The sequence below is a fragment of the Gigantopelta aegis genome, chromosome 15 (assembly GCF_016097555.1).
Source record: "Gigantopelta aegis isolate Gae_Host chromosome 15, Gae_host_genome, whole genome shotgun sequence".
Taxonomy (NCBI): domain Eukaryota; kingdom Metazoa; phylum Mollusca; class Gastropoda; order Neomphalida; family Peltospiridae; genus Gigantopelta; species Gigantopelta aegis.
The window spans coordinates 31,008,137-31,021,981 of record NC_054713.1 but is presented as its reverse complement, the minus strand read 5'-3'; the positions used below and the strand labels follow the sequence as shown (position 1 = coordinate 31,021,981).

Genomic DNA, 13,845 nt, shown 5'->3' with positions numbered 1-13,845 from the left:
ACTGGCCTATCCAGGTGTGGCATGTGTTACACTACTGGCCTATCCAGGTGTGGCCTGTGTTACACTACTGTCCTATCCAGGTGTGGCCTGTGTTACACTACTGTCCTATCCAGGTGTGGCCTGTGTTACGCTACTGTCCTATCCAGGTGTGGCCTGTGTTACGCTACTGTCCTATCCAGGTGTGGCCTGTGTTACGCTACTGGCCTATCCAGGTGTGGCCTGTGTTACGCTACTGTCCTATCCAGGTGTGGCCTGTGTTACGCTACTGGCCTATCCAGGTGTGGCCTGTGTTACGCTACTGGCCTATCCAGGTGTGGCCTGTGTTACGCTACTGGCCTATCCAGGTGTGGCCTGTGTTACGCTACTGGCCTATCCAGGTGTGGCCTGTGTTACGCTACTGGCCTATCCAGGTGTGGCCTGTGTTACGCTACTGGCCTATCCAGGTGTGGCCTGTGTTACGCTACTGGCCTATCAAGGTGTGGCATGTGTTACGCTACTGGCCTATCCAGGTGTGGCCTGTGTTACGCTACTGGCCTATCCAGGTGTGGCATGTGTTACGCTACTGGCCTATCCAGGTGTGGCATGTGTTACGCTACTGGCCTATCCAGGTGTGGCCTGTGTTACGCTACTGGCCTATCCAGGTGTGGCCTGTGTTACACTACTGGCCTATCCAGGTGTGGCCTGTGTTACACTACTGGCCTATCCAGGTGTGGCCTGTATTACACTACTGGCCTATCCTGGTGTGGCTTTTGTTTTCAAATATCCACTCTTAAGAGGAGAATTATTTTTGTTATATTATTTATATAATTTCTATAATTATATATATTAGATAGCATCACCAAGCGTTTAAATCATGACCACTGTAGAATGTTCTTGTATAAACATAGAAAACTACATGAATGATCGTTACATACCGTTTAGCTTCCGAGTTGCCCTGGGGAGGGGAAGAGGGATTATGCTCTCCTCAAGCACATATCTTTTTTCCCCAAATTATATTGTTTATGTTTGTCTGTCACCCTATTAACATGGGACCGGGTCGTAACTCAGTGATACATTGCTCATCTGATGCACGATCGATCCCCGTCGGTGGGCTATTTCTCATTCCAGCCATTGCTCCACAACTGATGTAACAAAGGCTGTGGTATGTAATATCATGTCTGTGGGATGGTGCAGTAGCCCATGAAATGTGTTGAATGTGTTGTTAAATAAAACATGTCCTTCCTTCACTATTGACAGTCTCAAAAACAATGTGGTTGACCCTCCATGACATTGTGGTCCCCCATCAATATAAAATCCTGGCTGCGCCAATGGGAGCGAACATGAGGTGAATACAATTTTAAATGAAATGCAAGATAAATGTGATCTAACTGACACGAGAGCTGGAGACACGAGTGTAGAATTATTTTTCTGACATATCTTTTTCTTTAAAATGCAGGTTTAAGAGAAATTAAAAGTATTTTCAACTAAGTTATATACAGCGCTTGCGTTTACGTAATGTACACTGTTGACATGTACATCTGACAATAGAAATTGACGTGTGTAGCCTTAATATCAGTGGTTGGTTTGGATTGATATGTAAGAAGCCAATCAGATGCCTTTAAATTGATATCCAATATATAGGCCTATCATATCGTCGTGTCATAACATATCTTACACTGCTGCTTTAAACGTTTTACACAGAGGTACAGTTAGTGATTACTTTAAATAATTTACATTTGTTTAGTGCCTTTGACACTGTTCTTTTGCGATTCTTCGTGATTATAGTTAGAACCTTCGGACCATTGAACCTTCGGACTATATAGCTGTAACCTCACAGAGTACGAAGCCAATTTACTTGCCAATTGGCAAGTGAATGACAAAAAGATTTAAGATGTCAAATCTCACTTCTTTACAAATTATTAAAGGGACATTCCTGAGTTTGCTGCAATGTTTAAGATGTTATCGACTAACAGAGCCTTTTTAACGATTGAAATTACATATCAAATATATTTTTCTGCATAAAATATTAGTGGCTGTATATTAAACGTGTTTCTGGTCGTTCTAATATTTTTACTAGGTTAAATTTCATTGTATTTCCTAAAATATTATTTTTTCAGGTCAGGTCAGGTCATAGGGTTTTACGTGCACATTCAGAACAAGCTGTTGTAGCGCACGCCTGTCGTGGGCACAAGAGCCGGCCTTGGCATGACAGGAAAGTTATTTTTTCGTACGTACGAAATTATTTGAAGACAAAATCCAGTTTGGACTTCTTACAAAATATTGAGATGACCAGAAACACATTGAATATACAGACACTGATATTCTAAACAAGGAAATATATTTAATATGTAAGTTTAATCGTAGAAATATTTTATTAGTCGGGAAACATCTTACAATGCAACAAACTCAGGAATGTCCCTATAATTTCAGTGATCATAAACGGCTCTAATAGTGAAAAATATGCCTTAGTTGTTTAAAAACTAGTCTGTCCCTTTAATAATGTATTTTAATGCTAAAGTTTGTATATTCCTTTCAGTGTTTTTTTCTTTTTCTTTCTTTTTGCGTCTGGAGACATCTTGTTGTTAACTGACTAAGATCCATCATAATATTCACACACAGCGTCTTGTTTCCCATTCCAGCCGAGGTTTTGGATGCTTGTCCGAAATTTACAGCACTCGTTACACTTAAACTTGTGGCTTAAACGCTTCGCTTAATCTCAGTGGTTGGTTTGGATTGATATGTAAGAAGCCAATCAGATGCCTTTAACTTGATATCCAACATGTATCATATCGTCGTGTCATAACATATATATCTTACACTGTTGCTTTAAATGTTTTACACAGAGGTACGCTTAGTGATTATTGTAAATAATTCACATTTGTTTAGTACCTTTGACACTGTTCTTTTGCCATTCTTTGTGATTATAGTTAGAACTTTGGGACTATTGAACCTTCGGACCATTGAACCTTCGGACCATTGAACCTTCGGACCATTAAACCTTCGGACCATTGAACCTTCGGACTATAGAGCTGTAACCTCACAGAGCACGAAGCAAATTTACTTACTAATTGGCAAGTGAATGGAAAAAGAGTTAAGATGTCAAATCTCACTTCTTTACAAATTATTAATAGTTAATAATACCCAAAATAATATTTAGCTAAATGTTGGGATCTTTGTACATTCTGAACGTTCTCTACTAATGTCTGTAACTTATACATGTGTATAGCATTTTCAGTTATACTTATTTTCATGCTTATATCCAATTTAGGTTCAAGCATGCTGTCCTGGGCATACACCTCAGCCATCTAGGCTATCTGTCCAGGACAATGGGTTAGTTAGTTGTTAGTGAGAGAGAAGAGAGTGTAGTGGTCTTACACCTACCTACTGAGTCATTAAAACTCGCTCTGGGTGGGAGCCGGTACTGGGGTGCAAACCCAGTAGTCTTATGTCCAATGGCTTAACCACAAAACACCACCAAAACCGGTCACATATAACAAAAGGTTGTCTGAATTGTTTTCGTTTCATTGTGAAATGAATGCTCATGGATGTCAAACTACCTTGTGTCATAGCCATTATTAAATCATTTAAAATATGTATAACCATATGTACAAAACATGCCTTTATTCACACATACTGTAAATTAGGAAATGTTAGTGAGCATAAAATATTAGTAAATTTAGCGAGGCCTTACAAAATGCTAATATTTCATGATGCTAAATTTAAGACATTGAAAGAAAATCAAACAAAACTCTTAAAGGTGTATAGATATTTATTACCTATACAATGTATGCATTAATTAATAGCTTTCAATTTACTTGAACAAAGAAATGAGAACAATAAACAAATGCGCATTGTGTAAACAGTTTTCGAGAATCAATAATACTTCACTACTGTCAAAGCCTGGGTACTGTAGTTACCCGGTAATACATCCGAGTGATTTAATAACATTATGACTGTTTTTATTTATTTTTTAATTTTAATATTTCAGATGCTGAATAAGAAGGTGAAGAGTATTCTAAACAAGCTTACACCACAGAAGTTCCAGACACTTCTACAACAGATGCATGGACTTACAATTGATACTGAGGAGAGGCTCAAGGGAGTTACGGATCTTATATTTGAACAAGTATTTATATTTTGTCATCTTTTCTTTATTGGAGTGGGTGAAAAATAATTGCAAGCCTTGAAGAATTTCACAGCAACCGTGTGTGTGTTTGAATGGGGAGGAGTACTGTAAAAATTATTGACAATATTCTTAAAATATGTATGGATATTCTAATGACCACAAAATTAACCTAGTCTAACAAAAATCTTATTTTAATTGTATAATATATTAAAATGGAAAGCAAAAGCTGCTTATAGGCTTGATTATAAGCAGGAATTGGCTCACTCAGGGTTGAAAATTAACATGAAAACCATGGTTGCCAGCACGGCCAGTTGAAGAAAAATCTTATTGGCCCTTCTCAAATTCAACTGGCCCTCCAGTATTCACATTCAAATTTAACTGTACAGCCAAATTCAAAATTAGAATGTTCTTTGTTGAAAAATAACCATGTGTTCAATGCATATATGTTACAGTCAATCTGTGAAACCAGTCATTACTCATAATGCCTAAACAAATCAGTCATTTCGCGAAGTGCCTGTGACCACCAGGCAATACGTGAAATGACTGAAAATTCCAGGCATTTCACGAAATGACTGAAAATCATGGCCAGCTCTAGATAATTATGGCGTATCCAGCCCATTCCAATAAGCAGACGACTTCCAGATTTAAAAAATATACTCTTCAAAAAAGTAGGGGAACCTGAAATATTAATGTTAATATCTATTATTAGACCGCACATACGTTTTGACCACAGACATCCTAGTAAAAAACGTTCAAGTCTGTTTATCAACACACCGAAAAACATTCCATAGTTTGCACGTGCATCACGCAGTTGCCCCATACACGTGCGTGGGAAGTCATTCTTGATTTTTACAATTTCCAGGAAGGTCAATTAATCACTGTGAAACATTATTTCTGTCAATCTTTTTCATTCTGTTCATCATAAAGATGTTATTTTGTTTTTAGTCATTTTTATTGTTTGAATTTGTGATTTACTGATAAAAAAACCATCAGCTTACAAATTTCACTTCTGACCCCAATTGTCCTTCAAGATCTTTGGTGGTCATAAAACCTACTGTAATACTGAACTACCGGTTGTAATGTTTGCCCAATTAATTTACTATTATCATATAACCATTCCCCACAGCTAATATACCATACACTTTTGGCAATTGTAAATTCTTATTAGAGTTCCCCTACTTTTTTTGAAGAGTATATATGCAATATCTTCGTTTTGAGCTCTACAAAAACTGAGTCTGGCATTGTAGATTGAGCACTTGTAGTTCGCGCCAACACAGTGGTGGTGTGTTTTGTCACATTCGATTCAGTTTCAGTGTCTTTCCTTTTTTAACTGGTACCACACTCGCAAGACCCTAAAATCGATGGTCAACCAACGGACTACCTTTCTAAAATTCTTTGTCGCCCTAAGCCAATAAAGGTCGCCATGGCCGACCAGGCGACTGCTAATTTTCAACCCTGCTCACTGAATTTCAAGCCTTGATATTCAGAAAACAATATAGAGAAAGGTTAATTTTGAAGAAATAATTACAAGATAAGGGGAATAAATGCATACACCATTTGAGAAATGTTGATGCTTCTGTCAGTTTGTACAGCAATATCTTTGATGTTAAATCATTATAAAGTTGTAAATAGTGTCTCGTATGTTAAATGTTTTAACTATTTCTTTTTCAGGCAATTAATCAACCTGGTTTTAGTGTGGTATATGCAAATATGTGCAAATATTTATTAATGGTGAGTTATATTTACACAAGTTCAAACATTAATATCTGTAGTTTTGGTAATGTAACATGTTCTACTATTAACATATGTTCCAGTAAAGGGTCGTCATTTATAAATCCCAAAACGAAGGCAATCTTTTTAAAAATAGTTTTATTAACTGGTGAAATTATTCTTTTACAAATACTTTTTTCTTTTTTATCCATTCAGGACAGGTGCTTAATATTTAGTTTAATGTTTGTTCGTTGTTTTATGTAACTTATTTCCCTTGGTAAACCCACTGGATTTTATTTTCCAACCATTGCCTTGTTTGGGATTATATTGTTAAACATTTTCTTTTTAAAATTTTCTTTTCTTTTCACATTACCTGTCCTCAAAACAAGTGCACCTCTCCTCCCCCCCCACACACACACACACACACAAGTGATCTGGTCCGAACATCCCAACAGCCAATGCGATGGCCTAAAATTCTTCACTGTATTATCTCTGTAGTTCCAGTCATGTGACTTCAACTTCCTTCTTTTTCCTTTCGCTGTTTGGTTTGGACATGTTTTTTGGAGTCAAACTTTGGGGTTTTTCGTGATACTTTTGTATTGTTATGGTGGATTTGTTTCCTCCATTATCTTATTATGCTTGTCGCTATATTCTTTTGGCATATTACGTTTGTTTTAAGTGATATTTATTCCAAAAATCTTCTTGTTTGCTGGGTAACAATGTGTGGTCGCCATTTGCAAAATGGCGTCCTTTGTTTACCGGCGTTTTGCAGTTCATGGTTGTTGCTTTTTCTTTCTATTTCACAGATTGAAAATAATTATGTCGGATGTTAGCTTGTCTCGTGTAGTGTGTGCTTGTACTCGATGTCGCAATTTTATGTCAGGGGACAATCCACATGAGATTTGTCCTGGTTGTCGTGTGCCGTGTCTTGATGAGATGGAATGTGACTGGTGTGCCGGGCTGACAGCAGAAGAGTTTGCGGTCTACTCCAAGGTTCTTGCCACTCGTGCAAAGAAGACTGAGTCGGTCGCTGCCTTGGGCTCCAGCGCTCCATCCATTACTGAATCGGTGGCGGATGTTTTGAAGACTTTGCTGCCGGCAATGCTGAAGGGGACGAGGGCTTCCATGGCGGCCGCATTGTCCATTTGCGGGTTCCGGATCAGGGGCGGATCCAGTTAAGGCGGGCCAGTCTACATTTGCGGTGCCGCTTGTCCATCCAGGTCTTCCAAGCGGACCAAGTCATTCAAACGGGCCGAGAAGACTATCATTGGCTCATCGTTCGGCACCGTAGTCCCGTGATAGTTTGAAGGTTTCTGGATCGTGAAGACCGCTTCCAAGCAGAAGAAAGAAGAACAAAGTACACAGACAGAGACCTGTACACGACCTGAGAAGACTGCATCATTGTCTCACCGTTCGGTCCCGTCGTCCGGTGATAGATCGAGGGTTTCTGGATCGTACCATAGCCGGGGGCCACCCACAGTCCATATCTCCAACTGCGGCAAGCACATCGGACCTTTTTGTCTGTGCCAGGGTACTAAGGTTTTTTTCGGACGATGCGTTCTCCACGATCTTCACAGCCTCTCACGGGCACCATGGACTATCGTCGCTGACCTTTGGCTGAAGCAGCTTCCAAAGTTTCTGAGGGTTCCAGACGCGACCGTCCACAATTCGGTTCATCTGTGGCTTCCACTACTGCCGCTCGCCTTGCACATTCCAAGAAGGGCCCGACACCGATGATTGCTTCGGATGTTCCTTGAACGGCCGGTACTTTGCAGGTCGGTACTACCGACAATGTTGCAGAAGACGTTGGCTGCCACGGTTCCTGTGGTTTCAAGGAGGATCTAGTGACGGTTCCAGCGATACCTGTTTCCGGCCCTGTCTAGACTTCGCCTGTCTTGATGTTTCCGGATGCGGTCCATCCTGTGACTTTGCTTTTGCTGTTTACGTCGCCTGCGGCTACTGTGGAAAGGACTTCAGCGGTTTCACCGGGTTAGCGTTCTTCATACTCTTCTCGTGACTAGTCTGAGTCGTCCTCGTCTCATCGGAACCATGCACGCAGTCGGTCTCTGCGGCCTATCACGGGTCCCACGGACCATCGTCACCGATCTTCGGCTGATGTTAGCTTCCAGGCTTCTGATGGATCTTGACGGGACTGTTCATGGTCTCAGTCTCCAGCGACTGCCATTCCATCCGTTGGTCTGCTTGTGCTCGCATTATGAAGAATTTCCACATGATGTTCCAGCCCCATCTGTAGTTGAAGATACGGGGTTCGCAGTTTATATGACAATGCGTGCTTGCCTTGCTGCTGTTATGAGATGTTACCATTGCATTCTATGGCACCTTTGACGACATGTCCTGCTCCAATGTTTGCTACGGACATTCCACCTGATGACAAACCGTTTTTTTTCCAGTTTCCTGTCGATTGTCAGTTACATGCATTCCAGGTTGGTGCTGACGACAGAATGCGTCGGTCCGTCTGTTGCTCGATAACATTACCGAGATATTCAGCAGGTCGATCACTACATCCGGTGGTGTTGCCAGTCAGTCGCTACTTCCGCTGGCTTCAGAAGTTTTCCAGTCACCATCACACGGTTTGGGTTTTTTTCACTGTAACCAGGTGTTTTAAACTACATTCACTACACACATACTATTTTAAAACACTGTTCACATAGTTTTATTCTGTAAGGTTATATGTGTGCAGGCTTTCTTTGTTTTCTTGCTTTCTCTGGTTTTCTGGTCTTGGGTTGTGCTCACTGACAACTCGGTGCTTGCAAGCCCAGTGTCATTGTTTCTGTGTTCTCCTGGTCAGAAGCTTTGACATTCAAGGAGAACAGACCACTTTTATGAGAAGACAAGTTTTTATTGACAGCAACTGCACAACTAACAATTCACAGAGAATTTTAAAGGTAAATACATATTGTACATGATTTACACCGTAACTACCTGTTTTAATTACTTATTTTAATCAAGAAATGAGATTAGGAGATTTAGTGATTAATAATATAGTAATAGTATTATAGTTATGTTAAATATAACATTGTGACTTAGCTTGATTAGTTTTTTTATTAAATGGTTACGTTATATTTATAGAATAGCTAGTAGAATATGTTAAAGTCTATATTTTCTATCATAAATGATTATACTATAGTATTTAATAAAGTAACATAATAACTAAGTTATTATAAGATATTTGTTTAATTAGTATGTGTACACGTATGGATTTATGTGTACTTAATGGACTTTATTTTATTATTAGGTGCCACAATCATGTAGGTGACAACCAGCATTATGCTTCTGTAAAGACCCGACCCACAGTTGGTAGGTAAACTATATGTAAACAGGCTATGGTTTACTTAGCTTTGTATTTATCAAGATACATTTTCTAAAGGTGATTTTGATATTGGGTTTTGTCCCAGAGTAAAACACCACATCGATTTGATGGATGAAGAACCTTTCAAGATGCGACATAGACGGATCCCACCTTCAGTGTTCAATGAGGTCAATCAGCATCTTCATCAGTTACTTGCTTGTGGTGTCATCAGGCGATCTTATAGTCCCTGGGCATCACCAGTTGTAATTGCAAAGAAGCCTGATAATTCTTTATGAATGTGTATTGATTATCGCCTTCTTAATGCAAGGACTGTTAAAGATTCGTATACACTTCCTCGCATTGAAGAGATTTTAGACTGTTTGGCTGGAAACAAGATCTTCAGTGTCTTAGACATGAAGAGTGGATACCATCAAGTGGAGATTGCAGAGGAACACAAACCTAGGACAGCTTTTATGAGTACAACCGGATGGGGTTTGGTCTCACCAACTCACCAGTGACATATCAACGTCTTATGGAAGATTGACTTGGTGAGCTCCACTTGAAGATTTGTATGATCTACATAGATGATCTCATTATATTTTCTGACAGTTATGAGCAACATCTGAAACGACTGGAACTTGTCTTCAAGAAGCTTCGAGATAATGGTCTTAAGCTTTCACCGAAGAAACGTAAGTTTTTCCAGAGTGATGTCAAATATGTAGGTCATATCGTATCAGCTGAGGGTATCAAGCCAGATCCAGAGAAGATTGACAAGATTGTCAATTGGCCAACATTGACAAATCCGGCCCAACTTCGTCAATTTCTTGGGTTTGCCGGATACTACAGGAAGTATGTTACTATGGTCCATTGCGGTTTATCCCCTCACTGCGTTCACTGTTGTTTCGCCAGAGTTGTCTGACGCTGAGAAGTTTGTCTTGGCTGCTACATTGCATCATGTGGTGTGCCGGTCATGGATACTAGCCATTTGATGTTTGCGTTGCTTCACATATGATATTGGGAATATAGCGTAGCGGGTCGATACGTCGTCGGTGGTTCTTGACTGCCTAACAGGATGACTGTTCTGATGTCCTGGTTCCTGCTTCACTGCACTACTGGTTCATGTAGTGCTATTGCAAGATATCTTCCTTATGCAGTTTCTTCAGCATCTCGATTGGGATTTGGGCTTTGTTCTGGTTCCTCTCGACTGATGGGCAAAGATTCATTTGATGATCACCAGCATTGGTTTGTGACGGGCATCCCTAGGAGGAGGGCTTACCATGATTGGCCTAATTCTTCCACTTGTCAGACTCCATCTGGTCTTGGGGGAGCTAACGGGTGCATCTGCGGATCTCTTTACCCACTGCCATCTGCACTTGTTTTGAGGACAGGTAATGTGAAAAGAAATGGAGAAAACTTGGAGTGTTTTCTCTTTTAGGATACATTACCTGTCCTCAAGGATTTATTCCCACCCAGGCCTCCCCACTTCCTGTTCTCCGTTGATGCGCTCATGGAAAAGGAAGGAAGTTGAAGTCACATGACCCGAACTACAGGGAGCATACATTGAAAATTTTTAGGCCATCCCATTGGCTGTTGGGATGTTCGGACTAGACCACTTGCATGGGGGGGGGGGGGGGGGACTTGTTTTGAGGACAGGTAATGTATCCATAAAAGAGAAAACACTCCAAGTTTTCTCCATTTGCATTATATCATACTACTTAAGAATTGTTTAGTGGTAATTGAACTTTTCTAAGCAGTTTTATAAATGAAATTTTACGAAAAAGAATAGTACACATTCTTTTCACTTTCATTGTTTCAGTTGAAAGTGCCATCTGAAAGCAAACCAGGTGAATCTGTAAATTTCCGTGTGATACTGCTGACAAGATGTCAGAGAGAATTTGAGCGAGACAAAGATGACCAAGTTATTTTTGACAAGAAGAGGAAAGAGCTTGATGAAGCTGAGTCTGTGAATATCACAATATTTAGTTTTATGTAGATAGTCATTTAAATATATATATCAACTACACCAACACTAGTGAGTCTCACAATATGTAGTTTGATGTGAACAAAAAAAAAAAACCCTGACAAAAACAACAACAACATACAGTGGAACCTCGTTAGTCCGGACAGTATGGTTATTAAAAAAAACATCCGGATTAACAAATTTCCGGATTACTGAAATGTACGTCATGAGTAACCTCCCTTGATTCACAAACAAAATAAAAATTAAAAACCTTAATTTTTTTTACGTTTACATCAATGGTTCACAAAGTACTCCGTGATAGCTGGTTGTCTGATTGAACAGTTTGGTGCAAACAAGTTTTGCATTCTGAGATATGAGTTCCAAGGTTTTTTTCGTCACCCATCGTCTCAAAGTACCTTACGAGCGATTCAATATTTGTCTTGGCTTCCTTTGCTGAAGGGGCTGGCATAGGAGTTGGCTCATTATCATCATCATCACTTAGATCATTGGCGTCTTTCGAAACACACAGAATATCCAGAATGTCATCATCGGAAAGTGGCTGGCCTGTCTCTTCCTGGCTGTCTGTGTCAACGTACTGCTCAGCTGTCAAAGCAGACGATTGGTTGTTATCAGCACCAGACTTGTTGTACGTGTTAACAAGTCACATAACTCGGACAGTAGCATGTCGTCGTCTTCATCATCTTGCGTTTCAGTCTCCGAACTAGGTAGAATATTAACATGCCGGTAACAGTTGCGGATCGTTGCACATGTTACCTCACCCCACGCTTGCTTCATGAATCTTAACACCTGTCGTAGATTGAACACTTGCGGTTCGCCATCTTCAATGCATTTGAGAAACAGCCTCACTAAATACTGTCGATAGTGTGCCTTGAATGCTCGAATGATTCCCACATCCATTGACTGTATGTGTGCTGTGGTATTTGGTGGTAGAAAATGGACTTTTAACATTACCCAATGCCACATTCCCACAAGCGTGGCTGGCCATGTTGTCAACGGCAAGAATAAGTTTGTGACCACGCGATTTCATTTGCCTGTCAAATGCTCTTAACCAATCACAAAAAAGGTTTGAAGTCATCCACGCTTTCTTTTTGTTACGATATCGGACATAAACGTTCGGGTTGAAATCACTACCAAAGCAACGTGGTCTCCGAGCCTTCGCGATCACAAACAGCTTTATTTTGATATCACCAGTGAAATTTGCACAAAGTGCCACTGTTATCCTGGCCTTCGATCTTTTAACACCTTTCACAGGCTTTGAAGCTAATGTGTAGTTTGGGCCCAGCTTAAAAAACAGTCCAGTTTCGTCCATGTTGAAAACATCTTCTGGTGCATAATCTTTTAACACTTTCTTCAGTTCTTCTCTCCCACTAACCACTGCATTCTTGTCGACACTTGCTGCTTCTCCTTCGTACACGTGTTTGGCAACGTTGTGGCGAGACTTGAACGGTGACAGCCATCCGCGAGAGTAAGCAAAGTCAGTTACGTTCATCTTTTCTCCCAGACTTTTGGCCTTTTCAATCAACATTTGGTCATTGATTGCTGCATTCCGACTGGACATGTCACTGAGCCACAGGTAGCGAGCCTCTTCTAACTTCTGGTTCTTGGCAGGTCGCGATCTAGAAAGTGACAATTCATCTTCAGCTATATTAAGCCATTTTTCTTTTTTCTTCAGAATGTCGCCAATTGTTGATTTTCCTATTTCGTTGCCAAAATTATTAGCAAAATATTTTGACATGCCATCCAGACTCACTTTGGATTTTCCGATTTCTACCCGGCAGATTTCTCTCTTTTCGTGGGCAGTAATTGCATGACGTTTTCTTTTTTTATGTTGACTCGACATAGTGACTGACAGTGAATTGTGTCATAATTGGCATACATTTGTTTTTATGTTCGGACCTGTTGACAACTGTTGCTATAGAATAGGGTATTTAATCTTTCATTTAACATTTCTATAGATCAAGGAAATTATATTTGAAAAACAACAAACACTTGTTAACACTTGTGCTTTATCCGACTAATGCTAAATAAACACAGGTGAATGGTTAAATAAACTGCGGTGTGAAACCGTGTGCAGCCATTTTATCTCTGTCGATTCCTTGAGCGTTAATTGGCGGATTGCTTTTATATTCAATCAGCGGTGACTGGTCAAACGAAGCAATTTGCCTTTACTTTTTACATTTGGTTCAGAATTATGACTGTCTGGTTCTGGAAGCTTGATATCCGGATTAATGAATAACTTTACTGAGTGGTCATTTCATTTTGTGTTAAGGTGATGATTCCGGAATCCTGGAGTGGACTAACGAGGTTCCACTGTAACAATACCTACACCTGTCTGACTGTATGTTTGTGTGTGCATCTCTCTCTCTCGCCCTCTCTCTCTCTCTCTCTCTCTCTCTCTCTCTCTCTCTCTCTCTCTCTCTCTCTCTCTCTCTCTCTCTCTCTCTCTCTCTCTCGCTCCCTCCCTCCCTCCCTCCCTCCCTCCCTCTCCCTCCCATCCCTCTCATCCCTCTCATCCCTCTCTCTCTGCCTGCCTGCCTGAATCTCTGCCTCTTTCTTTGTCTGTCTCTGTAATGAAATGTTTGTCATTTAAATGCTATGTTTTTTCATTATAGGAGGAGCAAAAGGCACAGCTAAAAAAGGAATTGGAAGAAGTATCAAGTAAAGCTAGGAGAAGATCTACAGGAAATATTAGGCAGGTTTTCATGTTAACATTTCCTGAAATGGTATGACAAAAGTAAC

General features: G+C 40.2%; 2 protein-coding genes across 3 annotated transcripts in view; both read left to right on the top strand.

The window, feature by feature from the left end:
- LOC121390240 (eukaryotic translation initiation factor 4 gamma 3-like) overlaps window positions 1-13,845 on the top strand; it is a 99,804-nt gene that overhangs the window by 64,393 nt on the left and 21,566 nt on the right. The gene's annotated exons all lie outside the window — the stretch shown is intronic.
- Window positions 1-13,845, top strand: part of LOC121390241 (eukaryotic translation initiation factor 4 gamma 1-like) — a 35,363-nt gene that overhangs the window by 11,508 nt on the left and 10,010 nt on the right. The window contains exons 4-7 of the mRNA XM_041522020.1: window positions 3,968-4,105; window positions 5,777-5,836; window positions 10,942-11,088; window positions 13,719-13,798. Of these exons, the coding sequence (XP_041377954.1) occupies window positions 3,968-4,105; window positions 5,777-5,836; window positions 10,942-11,088; window positions 13,719-13,798 (425 nt within the window). The remainder of the gene's footprint in view (window positions 1-3,967; window positions 4,106-5,776; window positions 5,837-10,941; window positions 11,089-13,718; window positions 13,799-13,845) is intronic.